Source organism: Eptesicus fuscus, chromosome 8, assembly GCF_027574615.1.
Source record: "Eptesicus fuscus isolate TK198812 chromosome 8, DD_ASM_mEF_20220401, whole genome shotgun sequence".
Taxonomy (NCBI): Eukaryota; Metazoa; Chordata; class Mammalia; order Chiroptera; family Vespertilionidae; genus Eptesicus; species Eptesicus fuscus.
The window spans coordinates 63,516,742-63,536,974 of record NC_072480.1 but is presented as its reverse complement, the minus strand read 5'-3'; the positions used below and the strand labels follow the sequence as shown (position 1 = coordinate 63,536,974).

At 44.4% G+C, this 20,233-nt stretch overlaps 1 protein-coding gene across 3 annotated transcripts in view; it reads right to left on the bottom strand.

Moving 5' to 3' along the window:
* FARP1 (FERM, ARH/RhoGEF and pleckstrin domain protein 1) overlaps window positions 1-20,233 on the bottom strand; it is a 291,962-nt gene that overhangs the window by 60,779 nt on the left and 210,950 nt on the right. For all 3 annotated transcript variants that reach the window (XM_054719893.1, XM_054719892.1, XM_054719894.1), the window contains exons 6-12: window positions 15,330-15,427; window positions 8,875-8,989; window positions 7,821-7,968; window positions 5,242-5,337; window positions 3,600-3,763; window positions 2,798-2,866; window positions 680-755 (exon numbers count right to left, since the gene is read on the bottom strand). In XM_054719893.1, the coding sequence (XP_054575868.1) occupies window positions 680-755; window positions 2,798-2,866; window positions 3,600-3,763; window positions 5,242-5,337; window positions 7,821-7,968; window positions 8,875-8,989; window positions 15,330-15,427 (766 nt within the window). The remainder of the gene's footprint in view (window positions 1-679; window positions 756-2,797; window positions 2,867-3,599; window positions 3,764-5,241; window positions 5,338-7,820; window positions 7,969-8,874; window positions 8,990-15,329; window positions 15,428-20,233) is intronic.

Here is a 20,233-nt window from a genome sequence, read left to right as displayed (position 1 = left end):
GCGTCTTTGTTTGTACTCCTAAGACTAGAATGAGCAGGTCGAGGGCTCTCTGTGGATCACACAATGAAATCTCCTTCGTGTTCTTTCCCAACAAAGTTCTTATTCTCCTGTAGAGAAAACCCTGAAAATCCACCCAGAGACCAGCTCCAGGGACAATGAGCTCTCACCGCCCTCAGAGCAAGAGCGGTAATGTCTCCTGCTGCCAACTGGGGTCACTGCCCTGAAACTCGAGCCCTGGGATCTCACCGCCCCGCCCGGTCCAGTGCCAGCGAAAGGTTGTGACCTTGGCACCAAAGGGCACCTACACCCGTCCCTTCACACAAGCGTCCCCGTCCCTTCACACAAGCGTCCCCGTCGGCTGGAGGGTGGGCTCTGCTCTACTGACTCCGTGGAAGCCTCCACCCTTCGTGGGTTCAGGCCAACAGAGCGAGCATCTCGTGGCAAGAGCAGGGGTGGGAGGGGGGAGTCAGCTGAAAAGCACGCTCCAGCCACGGAGCCCAGCCTGGGGTGCACAGTGCACGGAGCCTGTGTCCCCCAGGTCAGGGCACACAGCTGGCCTCTCCTCTAGGAGCCACCCTCTCAGGTGAAGGATGTGGAACTCGAAAGCAGGCTACGAAACAGACCCCGGCCGGGGAAGCCTGTGAAAGCAGAGCTCTAACCGTCGACCACCCGTACTGACTTGTTTTGGCACTTCCGAATTCGGCTCCGGGGGCTGCATAGCAAGGCTTCGGATGGAGTGAATCTTGCTGTGTTTCCTTGGAGAAAACACATAAGACAGCTCAAGTTAGGTGAGGTTGTTTTTTTTGTGTGTGTGTGTGTATGTTTTTCTTAATGAAAAATAACAGCGTTAGGCACTTCCTCACAAATGAAGGCACCCAAAGTAGTTGGTATAAATGCCCCCCTGGACGCAGGCCCAGTCTCCTTTCCCATTAACTCTTGTACGTTCCCACGATTACATAAACCTTGGGAAAGTTCTCAGCCATCCCCTGCTCCCATTTGAGGGGTACAGACGGTTGGGGCCCTAGCAATGGGGCTCTAACTGTAGTTATGGGAAAAGTCACTGGGAAGGGGGGTGGGGGGCATAGGCTCTGAATTGCAAGCTATGGTCTCACAATACGAAATCAATTCGTGCTTTTGGGGTAATGGTTTCCTAGATCAGTTCTATAACAGAAACAATTACTACTCATTAGCTAACCCTTCCACAGTGTTAAATTCAGAGGAGAAGACCGGCCCTGAGAGTGAATTACAGACTCAACAGTAGAGGGAATTGGCTCTAATGCCACTAACGCCTCTCCTCATCTGTTCCCTTCCTTCTTCTGTCCATCCCTTCCTCCCCAGTGAACAAGCATTAGGAACTTTCGGGTACTCAAATGCGTGAAACTATATAAACATAGAAACGTGAAATTCCAATGTGCATCCAGCTTTCCTTCAAAATAATCCAAATTAATTCTGAATCAGAGGAACAACTGGACCACTTCTTCTATGACCCTCGAAAGATGAATGGCGGATTGTCCAAGGAAAGTATGGGGCTTGTCCCTTCAAGGTGAGCATGCACATAACCCACTCAACATTACATTTCTGGGTACGAGGAGGGAGAAACGGCCCAGACCTGCACCAGGAGAAATACACAAAGATGATCACAGTAGGTTTGCTTCAGCAAAAGCAAAACACCAGACAACCCGAATGTTTACCAACAGGGAATCAAGTAAATAAAAGGCAATACCCTCACAACCAGAAAACATGTAAAAAGATCTCAAATCAGGGAAGTGTTTAAAAAGATGCAGAATTTGCACAGTGTGATACCACTTATACAAAAAAAAAAAAAAAAAGCACACTCCAGAGCTATTCTATATATTCTTTTTGGATGCACACAGATGTGTAACAGAAGTGACATGAATTAGCCAGGTGTTGCCCTGGGGAGGGGAGAAGGGAAATAAGAAGGTTGTTGGTAAGAAAGGCACATCTGTAACATCTGTAACAATAGCTACAGGTAAAAGAAGAAAAAGGACTCCAGAAACAGGTATGTTAAAATGTTAATTCTAAGTAGTAAGAATATGGGTGTTTGCCGTATTCTGTGTACTTTATTGTAATTTTTAAATGTATTAAAATGGAAAAAGCATGTAATGAACAGTCCTGGGAGCACCATCACTCACACCTTGACCCTTGGGTCTTAGTCCCTCTGGGTTCTCTGCGTCTCCCTCCCTGGGAGGCAGAGCAGCTCCAGGGCTCCGGGGCCAGCTCAGAGACCGGGGCTACTCACTCAACCTCTTTGAGCTGTAGTGTCTCCACCTTTAAATAAGGACTAAGATAGCATGGACCTCACAGCATGGGTATGAAGACTATGAGTAAATATATATGAAGACCTTGGAACATGGCCCGGGACATCATAAGAGCAATAAACACTGGCTAACGACAGCAATAATAAATCCTATTTCTTCTCCTCCAAACTTGACTTAATGCAAAAGTTCATAAAAATACTTTCAATTCAACCCTCCAAATATTTAAGGACTCACCATAATTTCCTGTTCCTCTTCCCTCCCTACCCTCTGCTGGCTTCTCCCTCGTCTTCCTCCCTGGTCCTCTCAGTCCGTTCTCTTCCCCTCTTCTTCCCCTGGAGGAAGCAGCCTGGGCCCTCCCAGGAGCCTGCCTAACACCACACTGGCCGAGGCGACCGTGAAGCAGCCATTCTCTAACTCAGGTCGCCGGGGTGCAGGGACATCTAGCGGCAATTGCACTGTTACCTGGAGAGAAGGACTTGACTCCTCTGGTATCGAAGCAGCACGGAAGCTCCTCTTACCTTTCAAACTGCACTTTCTTATGTCCGCCTTCTTTAACATAGTCGAGAACCTGCTTCTGAGTCCGACCGCTAAAATGCAGACCACGGGAGGAGAGGGAAGACAGCAAGGCGTTTTCATTGAAGCACACAACACACCACTCCACCATCCTTCCTCCCCTCCTCCCACAACGGGAGACATGTGGGCTTTCTCAGCTAGACAGCAGTGAAAGCAGACTAAGGAAAACCGTGTTTTTGTGTCTATTCTGCCTCTTGATATTTCCCTTTAAATTAAAAAAAAAAAAAAAGGTTCCATGAATTAAACCACTTGATTCTATGTTTGGTTATTAGGCGAGCATCCCGAGTCTGTATGCTCTGTAAAGGCAGGGGTAATTTTGTCCTCCATATGTCCCCAATGGCTAGCAGAGTACTTGACGTGCAGTGGGCATTGGAAGTGTTGAAAGCAAGAGTGAAAAAGTGACCCGATGATGAGCAAGTCTAGGCAGCGTCCTATGAAGCTGCGTCAAATGTTAACAAGACACTTGCTTCTACAGAGAAAGGAAGGACTTTCTGAATCAGAGGCCCACTCAGAGTTTACTGTGGCCAGGTAGACTGCCTCGCGCCGGACGTTCAAACAGAACACAGCGAGGGTCTGCCAAGGGTCCTGCTGGGATGACCGAGCAAACCCCCCACTGGCTCTCAGCGACTGACTTGACCTTGTCTCCTCGCTGAATGGCACAGCGGCTGCGAAAGGCAATGGCACAAGGAACGTCTTGGGAGGAAATGTTCGCGTGACCAGCGGAGAGGCCTGAAGCCGAATCCTTACCTGAACCGAAATGATGACCCTCGACTAAAAAGAACAGGCTTTGGCTTTGGTTTGGGCTCTTCAAAAAGTCTAAAAAACGCATGATGTTCAACACAGATTTTCCAGAAGGACTTGCAAAAATCCCGGCTGGCCATTAGGAATTCCAAGGTGTCCTGGTACGAGCTCTGAAAAGAGAAAAATACCACTTTGGTTTTTTTCCATTCCCCACAGACATTGGGTTGAAAAATGAGAGAAGGGAAGGAAAACAAATGAGTCCAATAAAATTTCAGCTGTATATTTTATTATAGCATGACCATAAATTCACATATTTAGTAAAATATAGCTGCTCCTAATGATAAAATATAGTTACCATTCAACCATTTTCTTCCCCACAGAATTCCTTGGAGAAACTAACAGAAACCAGGGGTACTCAGCAAAAATCATAACATTTCTTTTGACAAAATTCATAAATAAAGTGTGTGTACTTGGCTTACATTTCCTTCTTTAAAAAAAAAAAAAAAAATCCAAGCACTGAGATTCCTGTTTTGCCTCCATAAAATAACTTAAGCAAATTTTTTTTTGGTTTGTTTTCCCCCTCATGATTCATGCCAACGTTCAACCTTGGTCTTAAGTCTCTTCTCTACCCAAAAGCATATGGCTCGAGCCTCCAGGTGGCCCCAGGGACCATAGAGGAAATGAACAGTTTTTTTTTTCTGGAGCAGAAACGTATCGCTCAAGGCTGAAAAATGCACGTCCTTTGATTCTGGAAAGGGGATATGGCAATTTTCTATTCCCAGACGGAATGCTCCCAATTCAAGTGGCCGTATTATATAAACAAAAGTTACCCCAGTCCCTAACGTTCCCAGCAGTTCCAACTACTCGGGGGGGATCTCACAGTTCTGGGCAGTGCAGTCCCAACTTACAAACGAGTTGTGCTGTCATTTTTCATGGGTAAATCGGCCTTATGGAACTCAAAACGCATTTTCCCATGGAAAACGACTTATAAATGGGTGTCTGCTTCCGAGGTCAGGCCATAAAAGCCTATTTAATCCATACTGTAGCTGAACTGTAGGCCTCACCACCCATTTATAATCTCTTTTCCATGGGAAAAAGCACTCCGAGTACCAGCTGGGGACATCAGAGGTCTATCATCCATCTCCTCCAGCGCCATTTCCGGCAGATGAAGACGCTGGTTCTCCCTCTCTGACCCAGCCCCGGTGTACGCGGCATCTGCGGGGTCTGTGGGACGTGGGCCTGGTTAGCTCCTGAGAACACACTGTCTGAGGTTTGGGACAACAGCAGGGCCCCAAGAGGTGGGGGGCTGCTGCTGTGTGGGCAGGGATGTCCCGGGGACACGGCAGAATGCGGAGAGTGTCTCGGGGGGCCAGAGGCTGGAGACACAGCCACGGCAGACCTCGGGTTGTCAGGAGGGGCTGCTGGTGTGCGCACAGGTAGGGACCCTCTCCACATCTGTGCTAGCTCTCCCTTACCTTCTGTCTCCTGACAGTGACAGCTGTGGCATGACCAAGTATGTGAATGCATCTCTCTGTACGGACACTCGGACACCGGAGTGGCTGTCGGGCAGTTTCAGCCTGTGCCCTCACTTGGTCCCCTCCATCCCAAGGGTCAGAGGGTCTCCCCCTCTTTCCTGGGAGCCACTTACATTCGCATCTGGGCGGAGCTTGATGAGAAAGCGCTTCCTCTTGAAGCTCAGCTTCCGCACCTTTGCCCAGTTGAAGGCATTGATCTTCGTGAAGCCCTGCGAAGAAAGGTGTCAGCCAGTGAGCCAGGAAATGCATAATAGGCAACACGAGAGTTGGTTGCATTGGTTATGGGGGACTTCCGGGGGGGCTGATGCTGGATGGCTCGGGAAGAAAGCATTTCACTGGAGAAGTCACAGAAGTGCAGCTGTGGGGTGATGCCGGTTCCTGGATCGTGATTTCTCACTAATTACATGAGCTGGCATTCCAACTAAGTCTGCCTCCAGGGAGGAAAGAGGCTGGCCACGGGGATGATAAAAAGAAAGATAAATAAAAATAAAAACCATGACAACCACCACCATAATTAGCAATCATTACTTACAGCGTGCCGGGCACTGGCCTGAGGACTTGACAGATCATATCAAACCTTACACAAAACCCAATGAGGTGGCTTTCTTTTCTTTTCATAGATGTGGAAGCTGCAGCACAGTATTATTTTAATTTGGCCAAAATCACACCGTGAATGTGGCAGAGTGAGATTCCCGAGCACGGGTGTTAGCCAGCAGTTGTTCACATCCACAGACGCAACACTGCAGGTCAACAATCACCCCTTTGTCCACCTGGCCTGGCTCCTGTGACCACAGGCTTCCAACAGCACAACCAGGACCTGGGAGGGGAGGCCCCGCCTTCCAGAGCGGTCTCCGGGAAGGACTCACACACCCTCATCTTTGATACAGCCATGTGGGGCGCGGTGGAGAAACGGGGGGCAGTTGCCAGACACCAGCTCCCATCTGTCCTGTCATCTCAATTGGAAATAGAATTCCTCCATCTGAACACCAGGGCCATTTATTTAAGGTGGTTAAGAATGGAGCAATTAGGTACCGACAAGCAGATTAATTCCAAGATACAGTCTTTGAACATGATTAAATTACCAAGTAAGTCTCAATATTTAGATTGCATCAAACACAATCAAAGCTAATTAATACAATTGTGAGGCACTTCTTTCCTCCCCTCCTAACTTTTAGAAATGTTTACGGGTTTTAATTTTGAAATTAATGGTGGTACTGAAAACTATACTTAGTTTATTGTCGTTTTCCTCATCAGGTACTCCTAGGTTATTCCTGCAGGTCCAAACTGTGAGGAGGAATCACCTCCTCACGCGCCACACTGCTCTCAACACGTCACTCCCTATGATCCCATGGGAATCCCACCCGACCTCCTTTCTCAGGACACAGGTCTGTGGTCCTTAGGATCCATCAGAAACATCTGATAGAGGAGCAGAGAACCGTAGGCTATTTGGGTAAAATGTGAAGGGGGAAATGTAACCAAACCTGGCAGAGCTCAAAAAAGTTGTAGGTCATGCACCCATTTACACCTTCAAAACTGGGTGACATCTGACCCTATTTCATGAGAAAGGCAGATACTTTCTTGACCCCCCCCCCCCCCCCTTGTGAAATCAAAGCACAGATATGTGTGTTTAAAAGAAAAGCCTTGAGAAAATGGGGGCGGGGAGTTTGGTGAATATGTTTGTTGTCTTGATTTCATTGGTGGATTCACAGGATATACATATAGAAGAACTTATCAAAGGGCACTCTTTAGAGATGTGCATTTTGTTGCATGTCAAGAATTATGTCAGTAGCCCTAACTGGTTTGGCTCAGCGGATAGAGCGTCGGCCTACGGACTAAAGGGTCCCAGGTTCGATTCCGGTCAAGGGCATGTACTTTGGTTGCGGGCACAGCCCCAGTAGGGGGGTGTGCAGGAGGCAGCTGATCAATGTTTCTCTCTCACTGATGTTTCTAACTCTCTATCCCTATCCCTTCCTCTCTGTAAAATATAAATAAAATATATTTTTTAAAAAGAATTATGTCAATAAAGCTTTTAACAGAAAGAGAAGCATCAATCAATAAAACAGTACATTAGCAGTGTGATCAGGAGAGCGCACACCTCAGAGGGCAGAGAATCGTATGTCCTTAGGAAAACACAGGTAGGATCCACCCAAGGGAGGTATGCGTTTTGCTGCAAAATTACTGCAGTACAGATTTGGCTTTCACAAACTTATGAAACTGCTCTAGCTTACAAGTAGATACTACACTTTTCGAGTTAGGTAAATCTGAAATCAGAAAAAAGCTTATGCAAAACCCAAATTAGGTTTCCAAAAAAAAAAAAAAAAAGGATCACATGACTATCATGTGCAAGTGTGCAAAAGGTTATTGTGGAGTCTAAAGTCTTGATCCCATTACACATGTTCCAAGCACAGGTCCACAGAGAGATAGAGATTTCTGTGATCCTACAAAGTGAGCAAATGCAAACAAATCTGTAACGGTAAATTCCCCCGCCAGAGCACGGGCACGTGAAATGGGACCTGGAAGCTGAGTGGCTGGAAAGAAGCAGAAGCCCCGAGATGAGGTTAGTTTTCCCCTGTTCGCCTAAACATAACTATCAGAGGTCTTAGCATGGACCACCCAGCATGGAACCAAAGAGGAAGGTCCAACCCTTATCTCTCATCACCAAGGGAACTGAGTGTGTTCTAAACGCTCTTACCTGAAACACTAGAATTCCTGTGTTCGCAACAGCCAGGTTGATCTTGGTACCTTCCCTGTCCTTCGCCGGGTGCAACCGGATCCCGTACATCTCCAGCTTCCGGGCAATCTCCAGGAGCTGGAAATCCGATTCTGCGGGTGTTTGTCCACTGACAAAACAAAAATTACAGAGAAAGGCCAGGAGATTTGAATTCCCTGTGTCTATTAATTTGAGATTAAGGAGCTTCTCTTGGGAAATAAAAAGGCATTTCATCACAAACAATGGGGCTACCCGATCAGATGACACCCAACCTCCCATTCATTATAACCCAAAGTCCAGCAGCTAGAACAAAAGCGCTATTGCTTGTGTAACACGAAACTCCAAAAGTCTATCTCAAGCTTGGGCCAATTTTTTTGAATCTCAAAGAGTTCCCTTTAAGGTCACATAAAAGCAAAACACCATCGTGTTAAAACAAGTTTTTAGTCACTCACAATAGACCTTAACTTGCAAACAAAGTTCAAGGCACCATTCTCTCATATTATCATCAGCACTCAAGCGCCCTCCTTGAAACAACAACAACACAAACAAAAGGCACAGAGACGCCTTTGAAAATGTTTTACTGATCCAAACAAAAAAACCGACGTGGAGATGGTACAAAGGTTCTAGATTTTCACAATATTCTCACTTTGTCCCTAGAATACCATGTCACTTTCCCAATCTCCTATTAATTGGCCGTATACGCTCCCTTTTATTCCAATCTCCTATTAATTGGCCGTATACGCTCCCTTTTATTCCAATCTCCTATTAATTGGCCGTATGCGCTCCCTTTTATTCCAAAGCATGGATTGTCCTAAAATTCCAGCGTTACTCTGGTCTCACAGTAAAAAAAAGCCAGGAGTCCCGGAGCGCTGCTTTTGAGTGGGTAACCTGCATTTCAGAGACTCCTGGGTGAGTCATAGCAATCCCATGAGCCTCTGGGTTCTTCTCGCTCACCCTTTGCATATTTCTTCCCATGTATGTGGGAAGGATGGAGAGAAACAGGTAAACGGAAACGTAAAACAACGAATAGACTTACATGTGGTTATGGTGAAATTCCACAATTTTGTCTTCTAGTGCGTCTTGCTGAGGTATGTACTTATTTTTTGCTAAGTGTTCTCTGTCCGATGCTTCATCAAAATCCCCAATCTCGGCTACAAAGAGACAGAGAAAGAAAACCCAGCCCATATGATTAATACTCCACAATTTGATCTATTCCCAGTGGAATATTCTCCAGCTAGCACATCAGAAGCTAGCCAACAACAGCCAGGCGATCCAAGCTGGTGGGTACCCTAAGGGCTAGATGTCAGAAATGTGGACGTGAGGACATAGTTTACAACTGCTCCAACATAGAAAGATGGTTTCCACTCTTTCTCATCTCTAATAGCTGGAAAGAAAACTTCAGAATTATCCATCCTTAGCCATCCATGTTTCCTGGGGTTTGTTTCTTTCCTCCCCACACAACTAGAGGTTCCTTCTCTTCTAGGCAGTAAGTTGAGGCATGGAGTTTATGACCCATGACTTCTAAAGAAGCTCCCAAATTTCAGAACTTGACAAAATCAACTTTTGAAAGTCTTATATATAACCATGATTAGTAAGAACCCCAAACATTTTATTATGTAGAGAAAAGACTATTGTAAATAGGTATAAAGGTATGGAACCTAATTTGGGTTTTTTAAAAGATAACTGCTTGCTAAATTTCTTGTAGTCCCCTTATCAGAAATGATTGGTCAGCCCGGCCAGCATGGCTCAGTGGTTGAGCGTCGACCTATGAACCAGGAGGTGACGGTTTGATTCCTGGTCAGGGCACATGAACAGGTTGTGGGCTCAATCCCCAGTGTGGGGCGTGCAGGAGGCAGCCAATCAATGATTCTCTCTCATCATTGATGTTTCTCTCTCTCTTTCTCTCCCTATACCTTCCTCTCTGAAATAAATAACAATATATTTAAAAAACAAAAAAGAAATGATTGGTCAGACTATAAAAGCCTATACATTTTTTATCTACAAGAAACAGGATGCGTCTTTCTCTCATGTAACCTCAACAGAGTCCTCAGATTGCTGTAATCTGGATTGCTGTAATAGGATAGAGCTCTATAATAATAATTGTACCTTAACAACAGCTCCACTCCATCTATACAGTTTAACACGTCTGGGACAGCCTGCCCTTTGCTTTGTTTCATGTGCTCTGTCACAAGCTTAAGAAGCAGCAGCGTAATGACCAGTGCCCAGCTGTTCCGAGTAAGAGCAAGTGAACTGTTGCTATGAAACCTATCGTCCTCTTCATCATGTGAAGCAGCTTGTCATACTTTAGCCAGGGCCCCTCCAGGACTCCTGCAGGATGTTGCCATAAACCTCACCCTCTGGGAACATTTGCTCTGCATAAAACAGTGCCAGCTCACCAGGCATCCCCTGGGAGAATCAATCGCTCACTTCCTGCTGCGATGACAGATCAATAACACGATTTCCTAAATGCCTTTCCTAGACTACGTCTCCCTCCCTGGGTAAAGTTGCCACCCTCCCTCACAGAACACAGCGCAGAAGTGGGGGGACCTCGCCAAAACCAGTTTGGCTCAGTGGACAGAGCGTCGGCCTGCGGACTCAAGGGTCCCAGGTTCGATTCTGGTCAAGGGCATGTACCTTGGTTGCGGGCACATCCCCAGTAGGGGGTGTGCAAGAGGCAGCTGATCGATGTTTCTAACTCTCTATCCCTCTCTCTTACTCTCTGTAAAAAATGAATAAAATATATTAAAAAAAAAAAAAAAAAAAGTGGGGGGACCTCTCTGGCCACACTGCCATCCTCGCCGGCTGCCTTGATGATGGTGGCACTAACTTTTCTGCAATTCCTTCTATTTGGCCTCAGGAAAGTACAGTTCATTCTCATTCTTACAGCAGTTATGTGCTATGAAGACCCCATGAACACTGAATTAGCAAATACTAACCATTGCTCCCAGAAGAGATACAGGGTTAGCAGCCTATGAGACTCTTGGGGAAAAAAATGACATTTTGGCTGATTTTGTTTGGTGTGTTTCTGTTGAAAGTCATCCTATTTTATAGACATTTTCAATTCATTAGCATGGACCTTGCGGCCAACAGCACTGTCACTCATGCCTGAGCAAAGCTCAGCGGACACACGTATGTTCTCCAGAAGGCACATCTCAGCCTTCCTGCACTGAGGAGCACGAGGCAGCAATTCAACACGGCACTTGGGGGCCATCGTAACAGGGGAATCACCAACAAGAAGCACAAAAATGAGAAAGTGTGGCACCAAACAGACCGCTGGAGGCACCCTATTTATGGTATGGGAGCTGAGACAGGGAGGCAGAGCGCTGCCTTTTCCGACCTCAGCCTGGAATGGGTGTGTGGGACGACTCCCGTTTTCCACCATCTTGTATGTGTCTGCAGTGACCACGAAAGCACCACAAGTATTGATTTGGGGGTTAAAAATAACTTTTATAGGGTAGGTGAATTTGCACATACAGACTGCGTGTAGAATAATGCAGACTGACTGCATGTGGGGGACTCGCCTGAATCCCAATTTCTTGTGAGCTTTAAGTTTGGGCTTCTTAATGCATATGGATTTTATAACACACTCCTTTCCCTAATTCAATGTAATAAAAGAATTAAGAATTCCAGTTTTTCCTTTGGCAACAGGATCAATGCACCTAATTGTCTTTTGTTTTTGTTTTTGAAATCCCTTTGCCTTTCCCTGCCTGCCTAAAATGCAATGGCAATATAGGACTAAGAAATTCATTTTCTCCTCAGTGTGCCCTTCTCTGAAATATGGAAATAAGCTCCTCCTTATACGTGGAGTGTTTAAGAGCTGACAAATATTCAAGAAATGATTTAGTATTTTTATGCCAAGGTATCATATTTGCTTACACATATTCTAAATTCCATAGCAGTCTAGTCATGGTAAAAAGTAGGGACAGCAAGAACAACCCCAAACCTGGGATTTACTACGTGAAATCTCCTGAGGATGTGCCCGGACAACCCATCTGCCATGTGGAATCTTCAGCGTGGAGACACCCAACCTGAAATGCAGCCTCCAAACCACCCCGGTGGAATAGTAGCATCGGGGCTATCTAGTGATTGGCTCTTCATCAGCTTGTCTTACTTAACTGATTCATAATAAATGAAAGAAAATTAAAAGTTAGAAATATTAAGGGGCTATATAAGGCCAGTGACAAATGAAAAAGTATAGACTGTCTGAAAGAAAACTCCATGAGTTCAAATAAAAGAGGAAAATTTTTAACAAAATTCAGATTGTGTATATAGATACATCCGAGATGAACATACAGCTCACTCAAGATCATTGTTCCATCAGCATTAATGTAGCTTTTGAAAAAGAGAGATGAGTTAACCCCTTGTACCTTACAGATAATGTAAATAATCAAAAATAATTTTTTAAAAATATATATTTTTATTGACTTCAGAGAAGAAGGGAGAGGGAGAGAAGGAGGGAGAGAGGGAGGGAGGGAGGGAGGGAGGGAGAGAGAAGAGAGAGGGAGAGGGAGGGAGAGAGAAGAGAGAGGGAGAGGGAGAGGGAGAAGGAGAGGGAGAGGGAGAGGGAGAGGGAGAGAAATAGCAATGATGAGGGAGAATCATTGATCAGCTGCCTCCTACATGTCCCACACTGGGGATCGAGCCTGCAACCTGGGCATGTGCCCTGACTGGGAATTGAACTGTGACCTCCTGGTTCATAGGTCGATACTCAACCACTGAGCCACGTCGGTAGAGCTATCATCAATAATTTTAATCGACATACTAGTCACAGAGTATTGTGAAATTTCTCCTTTTATGACTGAGTGCATGGGATGGTTAAAAATGCAGAAATGGGACTTTAAAAATATAAGATTATAAAAATATTGTGTGCCTCATTAGTGAATAAACAGTATGCAAATAGCAGGCATATTTTTTAATCTATCTCATTTTCTCTGGAGAAATCAAGGTTCTCGGGGAGTTCTGAGCCTCTTGTTGGTTTCCTGAGTGCTGGTGAACCTCCACTTCCCATCTGTGCGAGTGAGATTTACTGTGCTGACTGACTTTACAAAGAAAGAAACATAAGAGGAACAAGCAGGCACAAGACTAAATGGCATCAGGAATAATAAAAGCCCAGGGTCATAAAACATTTCATAAAGTTACTATTCCAATAAGGAAGCTTCACTTAAAAATGTTCCATTGTTTGGAAAGGGAGGCTACAGGTGAGCGAGGTAAAGAAAGAGAGTATGTTTACCCAACACCTAACATGTATTGGGCATTTATGCTAGCATTTAATTTTCACAGCCTTATGAAAAAGTTTTATTATTTTCATGTTCCAAAAGAAATAAGAGGTGGAGCCCTAACTAGTTTGGCTCAGTGGATAGAGCGTCAGCCTGCGGACTGAAGGGTCCCAGGTTCGATTCCAGTCAAGTGCACATGCCCAGGTTGCAGGTTCGATCCCCAATAGGGGGAGTGCAGGAGGCAGCCAATCAATGATTCTCTCTCATCATTGATGTTTCTATCTCTCTCTCCCTCTCCCTTCCTCTCTGAAATCAATAAAATACATTTTTAAAAAAAAAGAAAGAAAGAAAGAAGAGGTGGAAATAAGAGGTTGGGGGCGGGGTGAAGTTTAGTAACATGCCAGGGTCATCAATCAACTAACAGAAATCAGGTCTGCCTGATTCAAACCCTCCTCTCTCCACTACCATATAAAGAGGGAAGACCAAACACAAAAGGCAAGAGCTATGTTACTTTCTGAGCCAAAACTTCCTCATTTGTAAAAATGGAGATAATAATAGCACTGACCTCACAGAGTTGTTGTGAGAATGAAATGAGATACTATATAGTGCTGGAACATAGGGAGGTTTAATAAAGGATACCTATTTCTGTTGTTGTTCTTTCTTACACCGGTTTTTCAAATTGCTAAGAAAACATCTCTCTGCTAAGTCTGGTAGATATTCAATAATGCCCATATACCAAAAGAAAGAAAGGTAAGCGTGGTCTATAATAACACCTCATCATATTAGACTAAGACAGTGGTCGGCAAACTCATTAGTCAACAGATGCAAATATCAACAGTACAACGATTGAAATTTCTTTTGAGAGTCAATTTTTTTAAACTTAAACTATATAGGTAGGTACATTGTTATTAACTTAATTAGGGTCCTCCTAAGCTGGCCTTTGCTAAAATCTCAAGGGGCCAAAGAGCCGCATGTGGCTCGCGAACCACAGTTTGCCGACCACTGGACTAAAGTAATTTGTTGACTACTACGAATGGTATTTTCTACAAACCTTTAGAAGTCTTATTAACTGGGCAGCTATCAAATGGGATGGGGCTGATTAAATGGGACTACTTTGTATACAATGGAAATTTTAAAATGCTAGCACAATCTTTTTTTATACTAGTGTTTATGTATGTTGGCCTTCGTCTATATACGTACATAGTTACCTTCCCAAAACACCAAGTGTATATCCCATTCAAGTATGGCCTTGGCCAAGAGGAAAAAAATGCTCAGGTGGGCTGTCAGTAAGTCTCAGGATGAGCACAATCTAATTTGTCCTTTGTCTAGGTTAAGAAAGTTAAAATATTGCATTTCAAGCCCTGGTCAGTTTGGCTCAGTGGTTAGAATGTTGACCTGTGGACCAAAAGGTTGTGGGTTCAATTCCCAAAGGCACATACTTTGATTGTGGTTCCATCCCCAGCCCCAGTCAATGCTTCTTCCTCCCTCCCTCCCTCCCTCTCTCTTTCTTTCTCTTTCTCTCTCTCTCTCTCTTTCTCTCCTCCCCCAACCTCCTTTCCACAGTAAAAATCAATGGAAAAAAATTACCTCTAGTGCGATTTATTTTTATTATTTTTTTTTAAAACATATTTTTATTGATTTCAGAGAGGAAGGGAGAGGGAGAGAGAGGAACATCAATGATGAGAGAGAATCATTGATCGGCTGCCTTCTACACACCCCCTATTGGGGATCGAGCCCACAACTTGGGCATGTGTCCTTGACCGGAATTGAACCTGGGACCTTTCAGTCCACAGGCTGATGCTCTATCCACTAAGCCAAAATGGCTAGGGCTCCAGTGTGGATTTTTAAAAAAGTATCACTAGATCCAGTCCAGCCTCATGTGTTCTGTACTAAAGAGCAGAATACAAGTGAAATCTTTGACAGTTTTATGTTGTTCAGCTATCGTGCCACAGTTGATGATAAAGGACAGAACAAGTTTAGTCTATTTGGCCCCTGTCCCTCTAAGCTTCTCCTTTGAGACAACTGAGATGTCGACAATTGCACTGGGCCTTGAAAAGGGTAGATAAACAATAGAACACAGAATTCCTGGGTCAATGTTTGCGGGACACGCATATTAAATGAAATTAGAAGTATTGTTTTCCACTCATATGCACTCAGGCTAACAGCAAAAGAACATGAAGACATCATTATGGTTGTTAGTGGATCTGATTTTCTTTCCAATCAGATCATTGTGTCATTTCCAACATGATTTCTAAAGGAAACCGACAGCACTTACATTGTACAATGTGCGAGATCAAGAGGGCAGCGCTGGTGTCATTACACGTCAGCCTGCCCTGAGCCAGGTCCTGCTTCACTTGCAGAGCAAACAGGTACCTGCAAACAGAGAGACGGGCGTTAGAAACACAGAGATGGGCCTATGGAGGGCGGGGAAGGTCAGCATCTAAGTCATGCTCACCCCTGGCAACCTGTCCACACCGTGAGCAACTAAAAAAAAAAAAAGGTACAAAAAAACAAGGAAAAGAAAGTCCGCAAGGCTGAAATTAATTTCTGAGGCCTCTGACTGTCCCGTGAATACACACAGCTCCCCGAAGGACTGGGAGACACGTGCTGCAATCTTTTCACGCAGTGAGTAACACGTTTCATTTTATATGGAGGGAAGCAGCGGTTAAATATAGGTACACGATTACTTACCACCCTATATATTTTTGCAAGGTAAAGCAAACAATTAACTTTTTTCACAGAACAATATACTAAAAATGGCTTTATGGCTCAGACAATAACAGTAGTTCATTATGGTTAGTTAAAAGCTTTGCAACGGGAAATGGAAAGACAAGGGTGTCTTTTTTGTGGTGCAATATTCACTTAGCCACTTCCACAAGGTTCAGCTCTCAGATGCATAAAAAAATCAATTTACTTTGAAATTCTTTTCTCTATATTGTAGGATAAAGCAAGTAAACACTTTTGGCAAAAGAGAAAAGAGATATTTATAAAACAACGAAATTATGGGGAAACAGTCAATGTTAAAATTGGTTGGAAAATATCAGTATGACCTCATAACTTTTCAGAAAAGACATTTCGTAGTTTTGCCCACTGCCTAAATGGGCAAATAGTAGTTTTGCCCACTGCCTAAAAGTGTCATCTCAGAAGTAACTCTTACCAACCAAACCAGATTCTGGCTCCCACCTAATTACCCCTTGGAAGGACACAGAGAAATGTAGATTCCAGATTGGGTAGGAAAAGGTGCAAAATGAGTCTGGAATATCTAGCTATGCCAGAAAGCAAGGCAGCTCCCAAAACAAATGTGTTGCATTGAAGGGGCATCCATTGGCCAAAGTGGCAATAGCTTGAGTAGCAACAAGAATGATTAAAGTGAATGGAAAATTCAAGATTTCATATGACGATACTTAAAAAAAGAGAAAACAGGAAAAACAGAACGTGTCACCAACTTGAGGAGACTATTTTAGCAATTCTTTATGCAAAAATTGGTAACCCGTGACCAAAACAGTGGTCATGTAATCTGCCTCTCCTGTAGGAAGGATACTTGGACTATGTCCAGATAGTCCAAGTGGATGAGGCAAAGTTTTATCTTACAGAAGAATGCTAACTAATGGTGCAGCAGGAATAACAGAATGAGAAGATCCCCATTCTACCACCTCTAAAGAAATTATTGACTCTAACAAGGACTGTTAGTTGGTGTAAAAACCACTTAGGAAACTGGACTTTTGCATAGACAAAGTAACATGACCTTACTTCATAATGGAAAGATCAGAATGCCACCACTCTACTGATCCATCTTAGTATCATTAATGATGTAGGAAGCACACATTACTTATGATGAATTCTGGCCAAAAATGTTTAACTTGTATCTGTCAAGGCTTTAGAACTAACTTCCAGTTTTTAGGAAATACAGAGGCTAGAGCAGTGGTCGGCAAACTCATTAGTCAACAGAGCAGCAAACCGCGGTTTGCCGACCACTGGGCTAGAGGAATAAGCTAAAAAGACAAGAGGTAAGATATTCTGTAGTACAACTGGTCCAGCTTCTCTACCAAGATGGTATCTTGAGGTCCAGGGACACGATAACCAGACGCAATGTGTGGTCCTTCAGTGAATTTCATTTAGAATAAGGAGATATGAATGGCATGGGGAGGAGGGGGACACAAATGGGGAAATTTGAGTAGGGCCAGGGTATTAGATGAGATGAAAAGTACATGCATATGCATAGGGAAAAAATCAGAAAGGATGTCACACTGATGTGTTAATAGTAATCTCTGGGCAACAGGAATACAGTATTTTTATCTTCTTAGTCTTGTTTATCTACATATTCTAACTTTCTCCACTGTACATTGATTACTTTTGCAATAACGAAAACTTATTTTTAATTTTGTTAAAAAAGGCTTTAACAAGAACAACCACAGGTTGCCATCAAATGCAACATGGAAAGCACAGTGACTAAAATAAAAACAGTCAATGAATGTTAGAAACTTTTTTAATAAGACAAAAACGAATCTTCTTTAAGTCATTTAAAAAGTTCCATTATTAAGAACTAAAAAACAAGGTGCAATTCTGTAACCATCAAAAACAGAACAAAAGCTGAAAACAAAACTAAATCACTCATATATCTGCCAGGTAACAGTTGATCTCCTCCCCTCCCCTCCTCTCAAGGCTTATTTAAATGTTTGTGTTCTCTCTCTCTCTCTCTCTCTCTCTCTCTCTCTCTCTCTCTCTCTCTCTCAAGGGAAGAAGGGCAGAGAATATAAAATAACACACATCAACATACAGGTTTATGTGAGAGGCAGTATAGACCATCTCTCGACATTAGGTAGTGGTTATGGTCTTTTGAACCCAACACTTCTTAGAGCTATAGGCTTTAATTCCCGCCTATATGGTCTATTTTAAAGTAAGCAGGAGGGCTTTATGTTTTAGAAACATTACATTCGGGACATTTTAGCATCTCAAATTCAAACATGGGGTCCTGTGTTCACAGGGAGGGATTCAGAGTGAGACGGGCTTCAGGGGCCTTTGGGGACAGTCTCGTGTGGGCTCGAGGTGGCAGTGGGTCTGAAAGATCCCGCACGTAGTTAGAGGGCAGTGTCATGTTGAAGACCGCAGGAAGAACTTGTCACCCTAAGTACGCGGACCCTTTCTGTCCCAAGGCCCTGGTAATACGAGAAAGACTTTCCTGGGTACTGATTTCCGGATGACAGCTGTAAGTCGAGCACGCTGGCTGCAATGCTAACTTTAGAGATTCAGCAACAACCTTTCGTCCTATAATCTGAAGCAATTCCAACCAAATTCATGAGCTAAAGGCTAAGGTGTTCTCAGCAGACACTAAATAAAATTAAACCGGCAAACACAAGGAAAATGCTCAAAGCGCTCAAAAGGACCCAGTCAGTGTGGCTCAGTGGTTGAGCTTTGACCTATGAACCAGGAGGTCACAGTTTGATTTCAGATCAGGGCACATGCCCAAGTTGCGAGCTTGATCCCCAGTGCGGGGCGTGCAGGAGGCAGCCGATCCATGATTCTCTCTCATCATTGATGTTTCTCGCTCTCTTTCCCTCTTCCTTCCTCTCTGAAATCAATAAAAATATATGTTTTTAAAAAGCACTCAAAAGGAAATGGACTAGCTTTAGGATGGGAGGAGGAAGGAGATGACAGTGGCAGGACTAGTCAAGAAGGGCTTCGCTTCCTGGGACTGCAAATCACACCCATCGGATGCCTGGTTTTATTTTTATTATTTATTTATTTAAATATATTTTTATTGATTTCAGAGAGGAAGGGAGAAGGAGAGAGAGACAGAAACATCAATGAAGAGAGAGAATCACCGACCGCCGGCACACCCCCTACTAGGGATTGAGCCCACAACTGGGGCATGTGCCCTTGACTGGAATCAAACCCGGGACCTCCAGTTCGCAGGCCGACACTCTATCCATTGAGCCAAACCATCTAGGGCAGGATGCCTGGTTTTACACATGTCTATTTCCATTCATTTCATTTGGGAGGTCTGATTCTTTTTCCTCTTCAGTGTCACGTCCAATTTCTCTGCCAGCCTAAGAAACACCCTTCAGCAGACCTTGCACAGCAGCGAGTTCCGATAGGGTCTCTCACCTACCCGAACGCAGCTGAGTAGAAATCAGATTTGATTGACGATGGGATGCCCAGTGAGAAGTGTGCCTGACCGCATTAGCATCAGAAAAGTGACTCAGAGCTCTGCAATAAGAGAGCCTGGTGACTTATTTTCCAACCAGCTTGCCCTACCTTTTAAAACTGCACCTAAGAGTCGGTGATTTTCCCCTTTTGTCCATAGGACAGAGTTTCACCGCAAGTGCAGTCCGAGAAATAGACAGGTACTCAGCTTCCTGTTGAACCGCCAAGTGCAATGTAATCTTCCATCTATGTAAATGGGGAGCACGGGGCCAGAGTCCCTTGGAGTAGGCCAAACTGAACAGTCTGCAGGCCCGTTTCTGTCTCTCTTTTCCACACATCCCTTGTCTAAATTAGCACTGACCACGCAGACCTTCTCCTAAGCCCCTCCTCACCGCCATCTGCTATAGAAAAGTAAGTCCCTGGAATCTCAATGGTTACATCACTCCATTTTTGCTTACACGGGAAGTTGAGTGTGTGGGAGTCAGCATATTGGATCTGGGAGGTCCTCTTCTGGTTATACCTCGTGACAAAGTGGAAAGTGATGAGTTTCATAGCAATTTTATTCACCCTTGGACCCAAAGAATTCTCTCTTCGGGGAAGATTTTTTAAAATGTCAGTTAACAGTGGGAGCCAGACAACAAACACCCAAACCCACTGCATCCAGCTGAGCCGTGTCACGTGGGGGAGCTGCCAGATCGGCCACAGCAGCTGGCAAGACACCGGGCGCACTTGGCCTGAGGGTAACTAGTTGCATGAAATTTTATAACAAGGACCAGAATGGAAGAAAACTCCAAACCTCTAAAAGGCAATGAATCATAAAAATTGAAAAGGTGCAAAACTCATTGCAAAGTAGAAGAGGGAGGAAAAGTGGGGAAGAATGGCTTTATGCTGCCAAGTTCCGCAGCAGGATAGAGCCCCAGTGGGACTCCAGAGGAAAATGCACACTGCTGACCAACAGCTGGCCTCGCCCGTAGATTTATTTCAATATTCTGAGCTTGGAGCAATGCATGTTCCCACGACAGGAAGGCTGGCCCC